A 22118-nucleotide genomic window follows, 5' to 3' on the forward strand; every position below is an offset into this window, starting at 1 on the left:
AAATGAAATGTAGCTTAATTGTTAAAAATGAAGAATCAAAAAAACAATTCTATTTACTCTTTTTCCATAGTGGACTATTTAATTATTAAGCCCATTAATGGTTTTTCCTGTGATATGGAAGCTTCATATGCCAAATACTGGAAACCAAGAACAGGACTGGATGTTGGCCATAGGGGTGCTGGAAACTCTACAACTACAACTAAGTAAGATCATCTGATTGAATTATAAATTCATACATTGAGGCATTCTGTATGAAAGGTTGGGACGTTGGATTCTTAGATGCTAGACTTGGGTTATATTATAATTCAGACCAACAAATGACGATTACCTTTAATACCATCAACTAAGGTGTCCTTTTCAGCTGGCTGGGATTTTTTGCTGGTTGGACAAGGCAGTCTTTTTGCTTTTTTGGCTCCTTTCTTCAAGGCTCATCCCAATCAGTGTTGAAAGATCCAGCCCATGGTTATTCTAACATAGCTTCATGCTTCTGATGTCCATCATTTTACCTGTGTGGTGTAGCATTATTTCACCAAGAGCAGCATTTATGTCTAACCTACCAAGGCCAATCTAAAAAGTAGTCTTTTCACTAGCATTTCTTCAAATGATTTCTGGCAATTCATGCTTTACAATGAACTTCCAAATAATTATACGCTCTTCTGAGCATACACATTCAACAACAGTGATGACAATATTGCCAGCCTTTCATCGTAATATTCTATCACAAGGCCACAGACGTTTAATCACCTTATGATGACCAGATCCTCCAGATAATACTTTTGTAGGTGAATTTTAGAAACTACAAAGAGCTAGGTGCCGTAGAGACCACAAGAATTGATTATCTGTGGTGGAATTATTTTGAGTAGTCATCTATAAATTCAAGCAACCTGCATTTCCCTGACGTTAGTAGGCTTTACATCGCTGTGCTGGTCATAGGAACTGACTTAGTAGTTTGAGGCCAGGGGTATTTGTGAATAATTCTGTAAGTTCTGGAAAGTCTTGAACAGAGTTCTGTGCAGTCATAACATTGTGTGTGAATTCAAAGATGATCACTCAAGGAATTAAAATAGCCAAATCTGTAATTAACTACTGTATTTTTCGGACTATAAGATGCACTAGTGTATAAGATGCACCAAGATTTTGAAGAGATAAATAAGAAAAAAAAGTTGTTCTCCCTGACCTCCAGGAGCACTCTGCAGGCTTCAGCAGGGCTGGGGTAAAGCAAAAATGCCCCTGTTTTTCACCAAAATGGGGGTATTTTCCCTTTCCTCCAGTCCTGCTGAAGCCTGTAGAGTGCTTCTGGGGCTTGGGGAAAGGCAAAAATGCCCCCATTTTTGCAAAAAACAGCCCGTTTTTCACCCATTTTTCACAAAAATGGGATGTGGGGGGTGGGGCTTTGGGAGGTCAAAATGGCTGTATTCGGTGTATAAGACACCCCAACATTTCCACGCTCTTTTTGGGGGGGAAAGGTGCGTCTTATACTCCAAAAATATGGTAATTCTTCTGTAGTCTTGCAATGGAGACAATCTTCAGCATATATAAAGCAATCAAACATATGGATATTCTAGCATGGATACTCTAGCATATAACCATGAAATCTGCCACTGTATTATGGTTGCTACTGCTTAAAATAAGGTATTTTAACCTTCTTGGGTTTGCATTGGTGAAGTTCAAAATTTTCAAAGAAAATAATTTATTATGTGAGGAAAAATAGAAGTTTCTAATGTGCTACTGCTGAGTACAGTCTGCATGAAATAAAATCCCTTGTTCCCCTCATTTGTCTGAAGGGGAAAAGTCAAATTATAAAGGCAAAAGCTAGAACTTCAATTCAACACATTCTAAAGTGCTCTCCCCAAACTACTCTTAGTCTTCAACTAACTTCATAAAATTAAAACCTTTGGAGTAAGTAATGTTTATTTTATAGTAATAAAATATTTATAGTGCAATATCATCAACTCTGTGTATGACTTTTGAATTACTGAATACAGTAATATTTTTGACTTTGTTATTTTGTAAAATTCTGTAGTATAAGATTTTATATATATATATATATATATATATATATATATATATATATATATATATATATATATATATATATATATATGCACACACACACACACATACATACATACATACATATACATATATATATATACATACATACATACACACAAACACACACACACATACATACATATATATATATAGGAAAACTTGACTTAAGATGAATCTTTACATATTGTAGGTCGAATCTGTTTTATTTGTATTTGCACTGATTTTCTTTATATGTGGGTCTTTTCAGACTTGCTAAAATTCGAGAAAATACCATTGCTTCTTTAAAGAATGCTGCTAAACATGTATGTATACTACTTTTTTAAAAATAGATTTCTTTTTCCATACTAACATTTAGAAATGTCTGTTTGCAAGTAAATAAATGATCCATTGTTGAAAGAAACTGGCTGAAATCCAACTAATGTTTTTCTGCCACTGATAAGCCCTCAGTATAAGAGTGAGAGAGCCATTCCTCCTCCTGTTTCCATATGTGCTGTTGAAAGTCACAAATTATTTTGGGTTCCAATTATAGCCTGTAACTTTTTAATGGAAACCTAGTAGGATGTATCTTTTAACCTAGCTTTTGAATGACACACATGAATTAATAGATTAGTTTTTTTATATATAAACATCAGTGTTTGGACTTCTTTTTCATTACTTACAACTATTGTCTCCCCTCTCTCAAAAAAGCAAAAGTGGGATATTTCTGCAGTTTAATTATACAGCACCTATATAAAAGATAAAAAGATTTTTGGGGGGGAAGCAGTATCTTGTTTAGCCTTGCATATTTGAATTGACACATTTTCTATGAAAATTTTATGTTGCTATACTTGGGATTTTAACGTATTAACCTCTTTAATAGGTTTTAGTGATATCCCAAATATTATCCTTGTAAAATCATAATTACTGTCTTGTGAATTTTCACAGTGGGAGATTCTTAATTACTTTACAACCTAATAGCTACCTCAAAATTCTAGCTGTATAATGCAAGTCCTCCACTCAAAAGGCAGAAGAAGGACTTCAAAAGCGTAAAGAACAAAACCTTTGAAAAGACTATGAAGTTATATCATTCTTTTTAAAATGTCAATATTGATTGTTTACTTTAAAAGTGTCTTATACTAGCAAATTGCCAGTTGATGCAGTATATAAAATATAATGGGAAGCAATGGCTCAGTGGTTAAAAGCATTGTGGGCTTGTCAGCTGGAAATCTGGGTTTGAGACCCAAGCATCACATAACAGGGTGAGCTCTTGTTACTTGCCCAGCTCCTGCCAACATAGCAGGTTGAAAGCATGCAAGTGCGAGTAGATAAATTGGTACTACGGTGGGAAGGTAACAATGTTATGTGCAATGTATAGTCATGCTGGCCACACGACCATAGAAGTGTCTTTGGACAATGCTGGCTCTCTTGGCTAAGAAACATAGGTGATCATCATCCTCTACAATTGGACATGACTGGTTAGGGGAAATCTTTATCTTTAAAATATAATAACTATATAGCTCTAGGTAAGCATGATGGAACAAAATCGAAAAAAATATTAAATATCAGAAATTATTTCATAGCACGTTTGGGGAAGCAGCAATAGTATCATGAGAAAAAAGTATTTGTCAACAAAATTAATATCTGTTATCTCGTCCCTGATAATATGTTCATTTCCTCTGGAAAACCATATTTACATGGTCAGCTTAACTGCTGTTCCCACTAAAAGAAATTGACTCCATTTGCACCAGTTTCTTTATTTGTTTTGTGATTGGAAAACTTTTTAAAAGCTTGTTACTTTTATAATATGTCCAGATGAAATTGTGGGGAAAGAATGAATGTAAAAATTATTCTAGATCTAAAATTTTCATACATTTCTTCTTCATGCTTTCATTCCAGGGGTGAAATTCTACCGGTTTGGGCCGATTTGCCCGAATTGGTAGTAAAAAACCGGTAGTAAAAAAAATGCTTAACAAACTAAAAAAAGGTTCTGACAATTAGCTGTGCTGCACAATGGTAGAAACTTTTTTAAAAACTTTTTTTTAGCATTTGGGGTCCTTTTTGCTCCCAGGAGGCTTCCCTGAGGCCTGCTAGGTCAAAAATGGGGGGGAGGGGGGTTTGTTGCTGAGAAAGAAAGAAGGAAAGAAAGAGAGGGAGGGAGGGATGGAAAAAGGAAAGGGAGGAAGAATCACAAAACTGGCAGTAGACGCAGCTTCAGAGGATACCTTGAAAGAGGTCATCTAGTCCAACCCCCTGCTCCAGCAGGATATTGTTAAAGTAAGTTTCTGTCTTTTGACACACACCCCAGTCAGATGACTACATAGTCATGCTCATTCAGTCACATGAGACACCCACCAAACCACGCCCACAGAACTGGTAGGATTTTTTTTTAGATTTCACCACTGATTCATGCCCATGTATTCTAAGAGATCTCCCCACTCATTCTAAATTGAAGACCGCTCTGAATTTGGGAAGAAAGCTCTGTGGATCCAATTCAAAGTCAAGGAATTATTTTAGAATTCTTGCCCAAATTATGTACCTAATGCCTAAAGGAATGTTAATGCATAGTAATGGGATAAGGGATAATTTACGAATTCTATGAAGGGGGATAATACTGAACATTGCTTGAATTTTTTCTCCTTGCAGCCTGAAGGTACCTAAAATGTTCCCCCACAGAACCTCATTAAGCTATTTTTGTATTGTAAATCTCAAAAGGAAAGATGGAGGAAATTTTTAATTTCATGATGTATTAAATGACTGTTATGTGATTTAGTTAATTAAATGCTTATAAATGAAAATAAAATAAAATTTATTTTTGTGTGCTGGGCCTTCCAGCTTCTAGGAGTGTGACTCCTGGCATTTCTCTCAAAGCATACATTGAGCCATCAGATTCCATTGGAGAAAGATGGCATGAAAATAATGTAACAGGCTTGGAATGAATGGGAGAGAAATATTTTATGTGCATGTTTTTTGCTTCTCAGATTCTAAATACATTGTTTATCTCCCCATCCTTCCCCCCCCCCTACTTTTCACTTAGGGAGCAGCCTTTGTGGAATTTGATGTTCACCTCTCTCGAGATCAAATCCCAATTATATATCATGATCTTACTTGCTGCATTGCAATGAAAAAGGTATGTTCATTGTACACGACTTAGTTAATGTTTTGAGCGTCCATTGCATGGTTTTAATTTAAGAAGCTAACATTGTTGATAGCAATACAATTCGATTAATGGTTTCTGTTTTAGAATATTGTATTTTACCTATTTATTTCCTTCTCTTGATACTCAAGATTAAATAGTGGGGTTTAAAACAGCTATTTATCTGAATGAATCACAGGGATATTTATTAGAGTAACATGTCTCAAATGGGAAATTTGGAAAAAATTGTGGTTTTCTAGAAAGTACTGTCTTTCAGGGGAGTATTTGGTTTTTGCTTTGGTTTTTTTATGCTATCTTCTATAGTCTAAACACCTAGAAATCCCTAATAAGGGAATATTTAATATCCTCAATGTTATGTTACTTATTAGGTTCAGTTTTTTCTTTGCTTTTTAATTAATATATCTATTATAGATTATTTAATACAAATTTGTATAAATAATTATTACAAAAATACTTACATTGACTCTACAACACACAATCTGCGTTTGATCATCTGGGAGTAAATCCTATTAAATTTATGTATTAGGTTTTTTTTAAATCTTACCTATATTACTTTGTACGTAACTCAAAGCAATGAATGTACCTCATTCCTCCTCTTATTTTTCCCATAGCAATCCCTGTAAAGTGGGTTGGGCTGAGAGAGTGTCTTGCCCAAAGTTGTGAGTGTGTGTGTGTGCTAGAATTCACATTTTCCTGGTTTCTAACTTGGTACCTTAACTATCAGATCTACTTCCTAGCAGCTAGCCTTAGAAGAATTTCTAACATTCAGTGATTTTATAACCTACCTGTATTTTTTCATTCTTTCTGTAAAGAAAACGGAAGCTGATCCATTGGAATTATTTGAGATTGCAGTTAAAGAGCTTACATTTCCCCAGCTGAAGTTATTAAAGGTACGGTATTGTATTGGCTGATTCATTAAGCATTTCTCAAAAAATACACCAAATAACTGTGTTATTTATCTGGGCTGCCTATGATTAGGGCAACCATTTGTGGGCAGTTCCATTCAGTGGGAGATACGAAATTGGCTCAGTGGTCTCTCCCTTGTGAGGTACTCCAAATGTTCTCTTACACTTTGTATTTCATATCTTCATGAAGCTGCTGGTAGAAGTTATCTGATTATTGGGGTGTAAAATTATTAATATACTGCTTGTATTCATTTTAATATTGTCATCTTAGGCCTTAGAAATAGAAATTTTATAAATACATTCCTAACATTGACATTTGTAAGACTATAAATGTCAACACATTCATGAATCTGTGCTCTGCAAAAATTCAAATAGCAACAAGATTTTTATTATTGGGTAGGCAGTTTATGTCTTTATTTTTAGGACAAAACTTTACAGATACTGCTTAAAAATAAATATGTTTGAAAGGTTTTGTGACTTTTGATAAACAAAGGTTTCTAAAATATTTATTCTTTCAATTTGTAGTTGACACATGTGACTGCATTGAAATCTCAAAATAGTCAAGGTATGTAGAAATCTAAACTCTTGGTCATGCTTGCACAAAGCATATTTATGAATTTATTAATGACCTTGCTGGTTAACTTAAATCATTTGCAGTGTGTTTAGGTGGGAATAGATTTCATAATATAGCACTGTTAATATGCAATATATATTTGCTATTTATGAGAACTCTCCCCAGTTTTTAGTGATTTACTATCCTATTTTTAAATAAAGCAATAAGCCACAAAAATTAGAAAAACAAACAATAGATCTTTAATCAAATTAGTAATATCTCTTTGGAATTGGTTTCCTGATTAAGCTGAGCAATATACCAGATACATTTTGATAATTTTGTAGTGAGGTATTAAAGAAGGCCAATTACTGCATAGATGTTTTTTGGTCCAGTGGTTCTCAATCTTTCGGGCATCAGAGACTGGTTCTGTGGAGAGAGCCTTTTCCATGGACCAGAGAGGGTGTGGCTTCATGTTCTGCCTGCATCCCGCGGATGGGGTTTCACTTTTTTGCATAGCCCAATTTCTGACATGCTACGGACTGGTGCCGATCCACGGACCGGGAGTTGGGGACCTCTGTTTTAGTCAAACTCCCTCCTATTTTACGAGGCATCTAAGATGGATTTTATGACAGATGCTTATTGATTTATGAAATGTTTTTATCATTCAGAAAAGTCAAGGAAGAAGATTAATGGGAAACAATTTAGATGTGCTGTTATCATTAAATTAGCCACTACATATTGCATTTATCTTACTACAGCTCTGCCTTGGAGCAAGATCATTGACATTTCTAGAGATCAGGCAATAAATTGCTGGCCTTTATAAATGGATGGGTAGTCTGTCCCAACCGAAGCTCCCTGAGACCTTGGCTCTGAAAATGCCTGTCAGAATGTTAATGGTGTGATTTACATGTTTAAAAAGAGTGATATAAAATTAAGGATGAGAGTACACAATCTCCTAGTTTCACCCTTAATCCTTAAATCCAAAAAATGGCCCTTAGTTTTTCAGTTGTGTCCCTTCGAAGGGACATCATGGTCTTATTGAAAAGCTTCTGATCATTATCAGGTTAGGCATGTGAATTGTTACCTCCAAGGTGAAAAAGATTGGACATCTCTACTTCAGACTATGCATCATTGGTAATTGCATTAACTGTTTAATTGGGTGCCCTTTATTTAAAAAATTTCTTTCATTTTATATTTCTTCTCTACAGAGTCATTTAAAGATGAAGAAAATACACCTGCTGAGATGCAACCATTCCCTTCTTTACAATCAGTAAGCTACCATTTAGTCTGTACATTTTAGTATAAGCTCTGAAATAGAATACTGGAGGTATTAAAACCTAAGAGAATAATCCCATGATTAAAAAAATTATAAAATAATATTTGGCTCTATTACAGATAGCGAGCAAGATGATGTAAATAATTTTAATTGTTGTTGTTGCTTTGTAAGTATTTTTAAATCTGTTGCATAATCAGAGCTGAACTTTTATGCTTCTAATGCTTGTGGCTAAAGACAGATTATAGACAATGATTCCAGTGTGTCTGTCTCATGGAGCTTTGTTAGCATTTATTTTCTTAATTTGATATTATACATGTAATATGAGTATACTCAAGGCAAGAATAGCCAAAATACAAATATCAAATTTAATTTTAAAAATTACATATAATCAATGAAAATAAGTCAAGGCTAGGTAGCAGATAAATATCAGATAAACATTAAGGTGGCTATTGCAAAATACTAATCTTCGAAACCAATGGACATTCTTTCAGATAATGTCAAATAGGTGTCCTAGATCAAGAATTCAATAAATGGAACATAGGTGTAGAAACCTCCAGTGTACTAAACTGATAAAAAGCAGATTCAAGAAATTGATTGTTTAAATTAGATCAGTTAACTGCATGCACATTTTTTAAAAATGTCTATAAGTAGAAAATCTTTATGTTTTTAAGAAAGCTGATTAAGTTAATGAAAAGCTAGGAAGTTAATATAGCAAACAGTGCATTCATTGATGAAGTGAACATAATAAAGTTTATATATTTTTAAGAATCAAATTTTGCAATGTAGCATTAAACTTAAAAGCACAGACTTTAGAGGATTCAGTTTAGATAAGGGTTAAAATTTCCTTGCGTTGGTTGCACCTATTTTATGTGATGGTAGATTTTCTGTGTGGCATTCATTACAATGTAATAGAATATTTGCTAATCTAATTGATTCTCTAGCTGCCATTTGTAGTTATTTGGAAGTCATCAAAAACAACTCTTATAAGTTCTAAAAGGAACTCCAAGATACAGTATTTTAAATTTAAAAAATCACTTCGAAATACAGGCAAGTTAATACAGTTTTACTGATCAATTATGTAATGCCAAATTTACAAATTGTGTATGCAAAATGATAATTTACATGAATATATGTAAATTACATAGCATTTACAGTTTTTGTCCGTAACAGCTAAAATCCATGGAATGCAGGTCTGTAAATCAATGTTTTATACTTGGCCTGATCAGTGGTGCTTATATTGCTGGAATTCCTTTTTTTTAAACTAGGTACTAGAATTGATTCCTGAAGAAGTTGGATTTAATATAGAAATCAAATGGATCTGCCAGCAAAGGGTAAGAATCAATGTTTTAATATACAATGTTTATATAAACCTTAAGTTTTATCTACTTCCTTTAAGCCAATAGGTATATTATAAAACAATGGTGTTGGAAGGGATTAAGACATTTGCAGTAGTTGTCTGTTACTACAATATATAGGACCATGAACTACCACAATATTGATGCATACATATATTATACTAGAGCTCTTGGTGTGAGGAAGGTTTTTTTTTATGATGAAAGACTATGACGAGTAAAACATGGAGATATGTAATCTGTATGTGATTGAGGTAAAAATTTAGAATTGTTATTTAATTCCATACTATACAATGTTTATATATAGAGAGAGCAAAATTTCCCAAATGACTCATCTGCTTATTTGACATGAAATGGTAAAATAACAATTCTATTCTGTACAGTGAAGTTATATATATATATATATATATATATATATATATATATATATATATATATATATATATATATATATATATATATATATATATATATATACACACACACACACACACACACACACATACATACATACATACATACATACATACATACATACATACATACACTTTATTTACGGTCACAGACCAAAACACGAGTGCTACAAAAGAGACATAAGAGAGTTGATCATAGCATCATAGAAATCAGTCACCAAAAGCTTAACTAAGGGAAGTTACAGCGTTCTCCTCTAATGGTTACAGCTCTTAAGAAAAATTTGGAAACCTGGGAGGTGATGTATGAGGAGCCATTTCCAAGGCAATGTACAAACGAATTACAGCCATTAGGTCTAGAAGGGACGATTTCAAGAAGAGACAGTAACTTAGATCTGTCTGCGTTATACATGGGGCAAAATAGAAGGACGTGCTCCACAGATTTAACCTTGGCTCTGTCACAAAGGCATAGCCGCTCGTTAATCGGGAGCCTCTTAAAACGACCATCCAAAAGTGCTGATGGCAAGACATTAAAGTGAGCTAGGGAAAAAGCTCTTCTATACTTGGGAATGGTTAAAGTATAAAAATAGGAAGCCATCCTCAATCCATAATTATTAAGTTGGTTGAGAGTCGGGGGGGGGGGGGAGAGCAGGTTTTGTTGGATCTGGCTCGTAGATATTTTAATCAGTCCACAAGCCATTGGACTACCCTAAATTGGGCGTCCTATTCTGTACAGTGAATCCTCCATGTATAAGACCATTTGGTGGCAAGATGTGTCTTTTAAGGCCAAATATTTGTTAAACTGATTGAAATTCACTTCATATTGCCCTTATTTATGTTTTTATATCATTTGCATTAGTATTCATGACATTTTCATCAACAAATGCTGTAAATTGCAAGTGATATTAATGTTTTGTCATTGCCAAAAATCTCATAAATAACATCAATTGTCTGAACAAACTGAAAAAAACTGACCTCTGATATTTTAGGAGTGATGTCTGAATGCAAATTTAGTCTCTTGTTGCTGAAGTCCATTAATTGTAGTTCCATTAAATTGAGGGAAATTTGCTCTACTGATAACTTCAGTGATTTGGAGCCAAGTTATATGTCAAGACATATTGTCTAATCATGATCTAAATCAGTATCTTTCCATTAAACTTCAATAACCCTACCGCTGTGGCTTTTATTTTTTGTAGGATGGTGTGTGGGATGGCAACCTTTCAACTTATTTTGACATGAATGTCTATCTAGATATAATTTTGAAGACTGTTCTGCTCAAAGCTGGAAGAAGGAGGGTTATATTCTCTTCATTTGATGCAGATATATGCACAATGTGAGTTTAATGAAAATATTTTAAGGGCCATTTCAATGAAGTAGTTTTATCTTAGAAATGCTTTATATCAATAGAATTTAAAATACCATATAACTAGAAAGTTCACATTCTCCCTTCTTCCCAAATGCTAATAAAAACAGACATGTGCCAACAATCCTCATGTTACTATGCTTGAAATCTCTAAGCCAGGGAATAACGGTATCTCTGGCAGCATTGAGTATCCCAAATTAGTAGCCAGCCTGCCCAAAGATAATGGGGAATGTACTCCAGCAATTGTTCATGGGCCACAAAATCCCCAGTTCCTATTATTAAAAAATATGAAATATTTTGAATCCCTCTTCTGAACTAAAAAGTATTACTAAAATCCGGCAAAGTTATACATGTAGGAAATATTACCTAAATATTTGTAAACAATGAAATCTATATTTGTAAGAGCCCAAATAAAAAGGTTACAATAGACTAGTGGTATTTTACATGGAATATTTCAATTCAAAGGAAACGCCTGGCAAAGGTAACATTTCCTATATGTATAACTTTGCTGGATTTTGGTAATACATTTTATTTTAGAAGAGGGATTCAGAATATTTCATATTCTCTAGGAATAGCAACTGAAGATTTTATGGCCCTTCAACAATTGCTAAGGTACATTCCCCATTATCTTTGTGCAGGCTGGCTTTACTAAGGTATAACTTCACTCTAATTTTCTTACACCTTGTAGGATACTCCATAGCCATTTCTATGCGCATAAGTGATATTGATAGTTTTAAATTTTCTAAATTAAGAAAGACTATAGTTGTGTTATTAGAACCATGCAGAAGATAATAAATTTTTTATCTTATTTTAATTTTCTAGGGTCAGACATAAGCAAAATAAGTATCCCATATTGTTTCTAACTCAAGGGAAATGTGATACTTACCCAGAACTCATGGATCTCAGATGCCGTACAACAGCAATTGCTACAAGTTTTGCACTCTTTGAAAATTTGCTGGTAAGTCATAAAACAATAAGATAGAGAGTGTGTGTGTGTGTGTGTGTGTGTGTGTGTGTGTGCTGCAAACTAAATATTAGAAGGAGACTGTAATGACTGCACAGTGTCTTTATAAACATCACGTGTAACATTTCTGATGCATTCAAATTGATCTAGGCATTGTAATACCCCAGGTACATGTATTTAATGCTACATGTTTCTTTTCTAGGGTATTAACGCACATACTGAAGAGTTGCTTAAAGCTCCATCATATATTGACCAAGCCCTATCTAAAGGCTTAGTTGTCTTTTGCTGGGGAGACGAAGCAAATGAGCCAGAGAACAGGAAGAAGCTGAGGGAATATGGAGTTCATGGTCTGGTGTATGATAGGTATTACAACATCCTAACTATCACATGTAACTTATAGTGAACTTCGCATTTTTGAGTTGGGCCCTATTATGACTGAACAGACTATAAACAGAAAAAAAATTATTTCAGTATTTCTGTTCTTATTTAAGAATTAAGTTGACCAACTGCATTTCTAAGGCCAGGTGATTGCTATTGAAACTTAGGTGATCAAAATTACCCTCCATGCTTATATCTACTATGGCTGTTTATCCAGGCTTTCAGTGTGGGAGACACCTCACTTCATTGTACTTGCCATCTTATACCTTTTATTTTTTAATGATTTTATTATAATTTCTTTCTTTTATCATGGTGAACTGCCCAGAGTTATTGAGAGTCTGGCAGCATGCAAGTTTATTAAATTATCGTTATTATTGTTGAGTGTTGGGCAGCACGCACATTTAATGAGACATTATCATCATCATGTGTTGCAGCGATGTCCTCTGCACTTTCAGTTTTGAAACCAAATGCTCTTAATATAAAGTCACTAATAGGAATGATGAACATACTTAATGCAAAATACTGTATGCAATTTTAACTGTATGCAAATGAGCAACCAGCTTTGCCATGGTGTGAGTGGCATATTGTAACAATTATACTTGCTTCAGGGATGCCTGTGTAAAAGGAGGAAGGAAGAACGGATAAATATACATGCACTTCTCATCACCAAACGTTGTGCGGCAGATAGTCTGCATTTTATCTGCATCAGGCCGGTAATTAAATGAAACATTTGCCTAGGCCAAATTTATAGTTCTTTTCAATGTTGCATCAAATGATTTAGAAAGCAGCAGATCTAAAACATTTATTTCCAAATGTCCATTTACATAGGACTAACCCCTAGCAACCATGACTAATCTAGAAAAAAAAGCTAAGCAGTATTAAAGCTGATTTGTACTTGGATGGGGGATTACCATGAAGTCCCAAAGCAATAGATTATACTGGGAAGTCAAGCAAATATTGCTGAATAAATTATTTCTGCATTTTGGTCAGTAAATTATATGGATGTGTTCATGTAGTCATCAGGAGTCAAGCTCTGCACAAGGGATTCTTTATATTTGCATATCTACATAGGAATCTAAATCCAGATCAGGTCATAGAATTTACTAGAATGTAAATCTATACCTTTGGGTAAGTAGTATGTCCTGATTTCCTTTCCAGTACATCCTGTAACATGCAAAGCACTGCATGCATGAATCATTCCATGCATTGAACAGTTCATTTCAGGTGATCCATTTCTGTACTGAAATGTATGTTTGATCCAGATACAAAAACCTGTGTTCTGAGCCAAAGAGTTTTGAGTGGATTAAAAAAAGTGAGAAAAGGGTAAGGATATCGGTGTCTAAGGGAAGGGAAGTTGAGAAGATGGGTATGGGCTACTTGAATAACCATCACTGTCCATGAGTTTTTCCTTAATTTGGCAAAAAGAAAGATAAGGCACTAAGACAATTGGTGGGTGGACCAATATGCAGCCTGTGAAAAAGAAGAGGGGAACAAAGTGTACCAGCTTTACCGTGCTTGCACTTCAGAACAACCAGAATGGCTTAGGTGTTGATTCTGCAAAACGTCAACCCACTCAGAACTGTTTGGTAAGTTTCCATTTCATGCACATCCTTAAATTCTTGGAGGAGGCTGCACTGAAATTCATTGATAATAAATTAACAGTTACTTGGCTTTATTATGTTGAAGTATTTGAAGAAGTAGAACAGCTGTCTCTGATTGCTACAAATTTCAAATAAAGTTTTTTCATTTGCTGACCTAATCCCAAATTTAAACTTTAATCATGCTAATGTAATGTTGTAAATAGCTACTCTGTGGGGATGTCTACACTGCTTGCAAGGAACAATACTGGCATTTGGCAAAAGATGGAGGTGTACTAAACTTAACAATGTTATGGATGTAGTCAGTTTCAAAGAAAATATCCCACTTGGCCTCACAGATTCTGGGAAATCTGGTTATGTCCAAAAAATCTAGTTGGCCTTCAGTTTTCTAGTTTCTATTTTTTGAGCAGGATTTTATGTTGTTTACTTTATTGTCATTGCACTTCATAAAACAATTAAATGCCATCTTCAGTGTACATTATAACTGTAAAAATAAAACACAAACATGCATCCTTCACATTCTATACAATTGAATTGAAAACTCAATATTGCATTAGTATTGCACTATACAGTAGAATTTAATATATTAAATTCAATATAGAATTCAATTTTCTCTATTTGAGATCAGGATAATACTTAAGATATTCATTACAATTCTTTTACTGTGCTGGTTTTATTTAAGGGTGTTTCTATTCCCTCTGAAGCACAGTATAGAGATAAAACAATTGTATTTATCAGACTTCAGGTGCAGCTGTTGGTGTGTTGTTCTTTGAGCTAATTATTTGATCCTCATTTGGAAGGAACATACTTAGTTCTACAAAATAAACAGTGGTGCATTGTAGAATAGGCATAGGCATGGACAAGAAGACTGCAATGCCTTGCAAACATTTGAGGATAGTGGAGATAATGGGTCTTAGTTATCATCCTTAACTGGTCTAGAATGAATCAATCATTCTAGGGAATAATTCATCTATCAGCCAATCTAGATTCCACAATATCTGCATCCCTGTCCTTTCTCCTCCATATTTCTGTTCAGCTATTAAATACTCAAGACTTTAAATTTTACCATACTTTACCTGTGAGGATAGAAAACTAACCATTAGTCTCATGGTTGACCAACCATTAAGTGCTTGTCCAAATGCATTGGTTAATTATCTCCTTAAAGACAGTTCACAACTGGAAAGCTATTTGGGAAACCTATTATGCCATAACATCCATCAACTCTAGGCATTTTGTAGGGAAGTTGGCATCTCAAAGTAGAGAATATTGTAAAGGACTTGATTGAATGAAACCAGGTTTTGATTGTTGACTTTAGTACTACAATTTTTAAAAATCCTCAATTGAATTTCATACTGCATTAGATAAAACTCAAATAGTCTTAAATAAGAGAGTCAGTTGGTATAGTGCCTAAGGCAGTAGCCTTGAATTGGGGACTGTGATTCTAATCCTATCTTAGGCACAAAACCATTTTGGTGACCTTGGGCCAGTCATTCTTTCTCAGCCCTAGGAAGGAAATAATGCCAAACCACTTCAAAAAATCTTGCCAGGAAAACTGTAGGGGATAGTCTGGAACAGTTGCCAAGAGTTGTTAACACTGACTCACACAAAAAGATAGAGTAAAATAGTGTTCAGATTTGGAAGACAAAATTAAACCACCTTGTTGAGCATCACTATCCAGCAATGATGTTCCTATCTATTGGTGTAAGATAAATTTGTAAACCACCAAGTTATTCAGTATTACTTTAGTATTCCAAATGTGGGTAATTCTGTTGAGAATACAATCCAGTCAATAATTAGCAAACTAATTTGGGTTTAGGATTGCCTCATAAGAATTCAGAAATAGAAATGTGGCACATTTTAGAAGACAGCAAGAAAAGAAATTTAGAGACATACAAATAGCACATGTTGAGCTATTAAACTAGTTTTTTTTTTTAAAAAAAACTAATTCGGAACACACAAATCAATAATTTTATTTATTTATCCATGACTATTATTTTGGTGACAAAACTACAACTTGATCTTTCCAAGCACTAATCCAGCTTGTCTTGTTTTGTATACACAAGACTGAATTTTAATCTTATCTTCCTTTTCAATCAAAAATTCAACTAGAATCAAAGAAAACAAATATTTTGGCTTTCCTTTTTATGATACCTTGGGTAGACCTGTTGACACATTGATAGAGCACTAGCATAGGGCAACTTGTGCCTAACATATGGAGTCCTTTCCTATCTTATTGGAAACAAGAATATGTAGTGATATTTCTGCTACTTTAATAAGCCCAGTGCCAACAAAATTTAAGTTATTGCTGGAAGGCTAGACTTCAAAGTTATGAATGAAGGAGCACATAGAAGAATCAATTATTGCCTATCTTCTTCAGATTAATGCTATTCTCCTTTATTGGCAATGCTATACCACATATAAAATGCCCAGTTGAATCAGGTATATACCTAGAGAGTGCATCTCCTTCCTTAAATGCTTTCTGAGGATAGAATGTTGCTGTTGTTATGATTGTTATTACATTCTTTGAAGAATCATGGCTCTCACAAATTTTTGTTAGACTAGAATACACTTATGTAACTATTTGATAATAAAGTGATTTTTCTCAAGCTGTAAAGAAGGCAATTTAGCTTCAGCTTTTTTCATATTTTAAAAAAATCCATTGTGTCTTAACTAAGGGCAAAGTGAAAATCTTAAATAGAACAATCCTTTTGAAACTATCTTATAGTTGTAATATTTGTGAAATTAGAGCCCTGAGGATGATTCTTAGTTTTTTGAGAACAGGCAAAATATGTATACTTATAAAGCATTGAAAAGAATCTGAGCAGGATGGGGAACATGCGGCCGTAGATACTGTTGGATTCTCTTCCACTCTAACTGCCAATCATCAGAGATAATCCAGAGTCATTTGTAGAACAGATTTTCTACTCCACTTTAGAACATTAAAACTGTTGAGCATGCTAGCTTCAAGATCTGTAAAAAAGGCAAGCAACTAATTAGCCCTTGACACATGGATTCCTCTTCCTCTAGAGTTTTACAAGATCCTCAACTTCCACGTGATATGCCAGGTTTGTATTTGCTTCCCAGAATGCTTTTCTAAAATAATTCTGGGATCCCTGTTTCATTTAATTCCTTTTGTATGGCATGCTTTTGATTTGAAAACAAGGTTTATACTATGCTTTCTTTAGCAAGCAAACTATAGAGTGAGGGGAACTTCTTTCCTGAAGGATTTGGGGTGACAATTCTGGAAGAGAAGTCACATCAGAAAAGAGTTTGGCTGGCTTATTATTTTTTGTGTGTGTTCTGATGGTTTTTTAAGGATATGAATGAGACAGGAACATAAACTACATCTGTTTCCACTTTTGAAATGACTCTAATCTCCCTAATTTCTGCCACACAGCATTGATATTTCTGGGGGTGAGGGTGGAGATTATTATGGAAATGAGCAAAATCAGATTTCCTTATCTATTTCAACCCATATTTGGTAACCAAACAAGAGATCTTGCCAAATTTTGGGCATTTTTTGCTTTGTTTTGGCAACCTAATCTCAGTTCTGGGCAACTATGGAGTGCCTACCCCTAAATATATATTTACAAATTAAATAACATGGCATGTGAATAATAAGTAGTAGAATTATGCTAAATTGATGCATGTAGTCTGAAATTTGGCTCAATTTATAACCCAGTAATGCCTAACAACCAATAACATTTCTGGCATCCATATTAGCATTGTTACCTCCAGATTTCTACTTAGTAACATATTAGACCTATTGGAAACGATCATTGATTGATATAGATGAACATGCTAGGATACAAACTGTACATATAACCCATTTTAAGTGATGATTATTCAATTTTCAATAATTTTTAAGTGTTGACATTAAACTTTTATGTGGCTTCCAATACAGCTTTGTTACACATTGATAGTAGATTTTAATTCTTTTCTTTGTATGTCTCTTAGGATTTATGACTGGATGCCCGAGCAGCCAAATGTATTCCAGACAGAGCAGCTTGAACGACTGAGGAAGGAGTTACCAGACCTTAAAAGCTGTGTGTGTCCCACTGTTAGCCACTTTAATTTTGGTCTGTGTAACTGCAATAGCAGTCTGATGAGAGCAAGAATGGCAGAAAGTGCAACCGATATCCAATAGACTCACAGAGAAAAAAAATGCTGTTTCACATGAAACACATTAATTTCGCTGAATATGGTAACAGACTCTGCTCATTTTGCATCTAAATGAAGCAATAACTCATGGTCCACTGTAGACATTAAATGTTACTGTAGATTATCGAATCTTGCTAAAATGCCTGAATAATTCTAGTTCTATGGATCTCATACATTTTAAGCAGTTTAAGATAGAAACTATGGTATTGTAACATGCACCTAATTTCTGAAGAATCATAAATGCAATAGTTATCTATGTAGCTAGGATCCAAGCAGCCAAATATCATTATTTTAAGTGATTCAAACTCAGTCAAAGATAATGTACTGTATTGTATTTTTTTCAAGTGGAAAAAATACCTCAAGTGCATGCATTTACACTGATGCATGCAACTATACAAATGTGTGCCATGACATTGCAATCATTAGATTCTATCCCCTCATCCACCAATTTCCTTTGGGCTATTATTCTTTTCTATTTATACCGCCAGACACAATGGTAAATAGTATGATCTCTTTAGCAACCTAAGGGTGAATAGCATCCCTTCACTGTTTTTGTATCTAAAGTTTACTGGTGATCTGAATGTTGTAAATCAATATAAACCAAATTGCTAGTGTTTTAATTCTGGGTTGAAAAAAATATCATTGTACTTAAATATTAAATGCACAATCCAAAAACCAGTGGGGTCTAAGTGTGATACTGCAGATGTATGCAGCAGTCTTTGCGCCCTTGTGGTGCTACATGGTGCAAGGGTAGAAAGGGCTGAGTAAAATGCTTGCATCTTTGCTGAAAAACCACACACCTCTATGTGGATATAGTAAAATGAAGATTTTATTATTTCTGTATTCCTAGCCCAATAAATGTGATAGTGTTGTTGTTGTTTTAAAACACAGTTTAATTGATTTTCAGACTGTAATAGGGTCATAGTCTTTAACCTCTAGCTAATGTACACTGTGTATAACTTGTTCAAAATTATGATGAGTATTTGTCACATATTTTTGCATGACTTTAAGCTCAGACCTCTACAAACTTTAGATAGTTGAAACTGAAGTTTCTTTACCTTTGTATTGAAGTGTTGAATACATAATAAATATTGAAATATAAATATATACATATATTTTATCTTGCAATGGCCAATCAACTTGTATGATATGAACCTTGTCACTGCTGTACAAAGCTAATTGATATTATAGTTCAAATAAATGCAAGTATGTATTACTAAGTATGAATTATTGCATAAATGGAAGTTTGTACACCCCAGTTGTTTGGATAAAATAGTTTGTTTTTCTAAAGCTTTGTATTTGTGTTTATCCTCAACAGACAACATGGTCTTAAGGTCTGGGCACTATCCTACTTTAAAAATAAAAGCATGTTTTATATCTACATTCAGCCTGTCTTTTATTAATAGTTTGGAAATATTGTGAGTTTATCTAATATTTGCATCTGGAATCAACTGAGCATTAAATCTTATTACTCAGTCAGAATTAATTTAATTATATCATACATTCTTTTGTAGGAACATATATTTGAATTTTATCTTCTTTTGCCACCTGCTTTTTACACCCTATATTGCTATTATTCTAGATGATAGCTTCTCTAAGAGATTCTAGCTATTTGGCTCTAGTAATTTAAAAACGTGCTAAAGCAATTTGCCTTGTACTATACAATCCATAATAATGCTTGATGTTAATGAGAAATGTGAATATATATAAAGGGCTTCATCTTGTTTCAGTCTTTTCATTAATGCTGCATTACCTATTTGGACATGCGGGTATTCCTAATACAGAGATTCTCCCTATAATCCATCTTGATCAGTTTTAATTTACATTTGCTTTCCATAACAGTTCAACATTTTGTTAGTTATTTTATGAAATAGCATGTGTTCTGTGAGAATGGTTTAGATAATATCTTAAATACTATTTCTTAAGGCCTCAATAATTTTCTGGGGAAGATTAAATATGTATTTAAAATAGTATATAGCTTTTCTTGTTCTTATAAAAAGTTTTAAAACTTGCCTCTATGATGAAAGTTCAAATGATTCCCTAGCCTTCAAGCATACTGTCAAGTACAATTTGTGAAATGCAGATACGTTGGTCATTGTTTTTGAAAAACATTGTACAGAGTAGCTACAGAGTGCTACAGGAAGGAGAAAAAAATGAAATAGGGAGACACAACATCTAAATACATGTTAAAACAATCTGTGTTTCAAGAAAGATTTGTCGTGCTGCATGAAATGAAACCAAAGCCTGTAACTTGAAATCCCTACTTTATTTTTTAAAATGATTTGTTTTTATTGGCCTATGAGAATATAACTTCTCTAACTATTCTGATTGTTGTGTATGTATTTTCTTAGTAATGTTCAAGTAATGCTTAAACAGAAACAGGAGCATGCTCTAGACATTTTTGCCTTCATTAACATGATAAAAGACTATTAGGATATCACATGCTATTGTCTTATAGCAATTTGCTTTCATTTTATGCTTTTTAATGAAATAATATTCCATCTTATGTCTTGGCCTTCTGAAGGTGGAAAGTGAAGTACAGGATAACTTGCTCACATCTGTATAGGTCCTTAGCAGATCTCCCTTCCAAACCTTTCTAGTTCTTGGATATGTTCACAGCTTCTTTTTCATTTTAATGGGCTGCTGCAGTGGTGGAGAGCAGGCAGTAATCTTATCCAGAATTTTAATGCAAGGATTGGTTTTTTCCCCATTTCTTTTCTATTTTAGGTTTGAAACCTCTTGGAATAGTATCTCCTTGTTCAACTGTACAAAAAAAAGTTTGGACTTTTTAACATTTTCCACTGTTGTAAATGAATAAGGTTACTGTGATAACTTCAAAAATCTGCAGAGCACCTGCCCGTATTTAAAAAGATAAGACCTCTAAATTGTTTTACCTTAACTATTGATGGAAACAATCCAAATACATACTCATTTCGGAAATGAAGAGGTTTGTTATTCCCATTACACACATCTCCATGTTTAGTCCTCTTAAAACATTAGAATGTCAGCAAAAACAATTTGTTCCCCAAGCGAAGGTGAGATGATACCTTTAGTAAAAAATTACATGGACTGGTTTGGAAGGCTGTTATAAGTCCTTCCAGATGACAACATAGGAAAATTATTTTGTCTTTTTTACTTCCATAAAGTTGCTCTTGAAGCAAAATTCCAGTCACCTTTTTTGAATTGCAAATGAAGGCCAATTCTGTTCATTTTGTGGTAGATTGCTCCTGGGGTACCAAATTTTACAATAAAAACAACCATGTGTGTCTTACCCATTCAACTGTTTTCTCCCTATTTTGTGTAAAATTAGAAATCTTAGACATTTCTGACATTTCATTAAAAAGCATAAACCTTTGGGAGCTACAGTTCAAGTTTCCCCGCTTGCCATTGGCTTTGGAATCCAGCTTAATGGTGTCCTGAAAAGCCTAAATGAGAAATTGTGAGGAAGGCTCTTGATTCAAGAATGGGCATAACTGGATCCTCCTGGCTTGTTAAAGCTATCTGAGAGATGTTATATGGTTAAGATCATCCTGTGGTACTATTGAAAAAGGGCATGATTCTACTAGTCTTGAAGGATGTGATGGTATATTTCCTCCTTGGGAAGCCATTGCTTGAATTTAACAGCCCTGGACAATTTTCACCCAGTCTCCAACCTTCCTTTTCTAAGGAAGATTGTCAAGAACATGATATTCCTCTGCCAAGTTCTTCACACAAATCCAATCCCATCCAACTACATTTTTCATCTAATATTTATGCCAGCATCTTATGAAACATTGAACTAACCAGCCACAATTTAAGTGTTAACCCTAAAAATAGGATTCATCACTCCATAATTTGGGTAAGCAATGATAAGTACTGTATGTTGTTGAACAAAGTTCCTGTAGCAGTGAGGGGATTGAAAGGGAGAAAGAAATGAACGGTTTGAGCACATGATATGCATTTGACAACCAAACAGCAGTTTTAAATTTGG

At 34.0% G+C, this 22118-nt stretch overlaps 1 protein-coding gene across 3 annotated transcripts in view; it reads left to right on the forward strand.

The window, feature by feature from the left end:
- GPCPD1 (glycerophosphocholine phosphodiesterase 1) overlaps positions 1-19529 on the forward strand; it is a 59178-nt gene extending 39649 nt beyond the window's left edge. For 2 of the 3 annotated variants that reach the window (XM_087716883.1, XM_087716884.1), the window contains exons 10-20: positions 71-203; positions 2303-2357; positions 5069-5161; positions 6001-6078; positions 6619-6658; positions 7855-7916; positions 9188-9253; positions 10881-11017; positions 11870-12005; positions 12214-12374; positions 17945-19529. In XM_087716883.1, coding sequence (XP_087573009.1) covers positions 71-203; positions 2303-2357; positions 5069-5161; positions 6001-6078; positions 6619-6658; positions 7855-7916; positions 9188-9253; positions 10881-11017; positions 11870-12005; positions 12214-12374; positions 17945-18134 — 1151 coding nt within the window. In that variant the 3' untranslated portion in view covers positions 18135-19529. Of the gene's footprint in view, positions 1-70; positions 204-2302; positions 2358-5068; positions 5162-6000; positions 6079-6618; positions 6659-7854; positions 7917-9187; positions 9254-10880; positions 11018-11869; positions 12006-12213; positions 12375-17014; positions 17053-17944 lie in introns of all 3 variants that reach the window. The other variant, XM_087716885.1, reaches the window with a different exon arrangement.
- The last annotated feature ends 2589 nt before the right edge of the window (positions 19530-22118 follow it).

This window comes from Thamnophis sirtalis, unplaced genomic scaffold (assembly GCF_051295495.1).
Source record: "Thamnophis sirtalis isolate CommonGarterSnake01/CBP01778 unplaced genomic scaffold, rThaSir2_p1.2 scaffold_5, whole genome shotgun sequence".
NCBI classification, from domain to species: domain Eukaryota; kingdom Metazoa; phylum Chordata; class Lepidosauria; order Squamata; family Natricidae; genus Thamnophis; species Thamnophis sirtalis.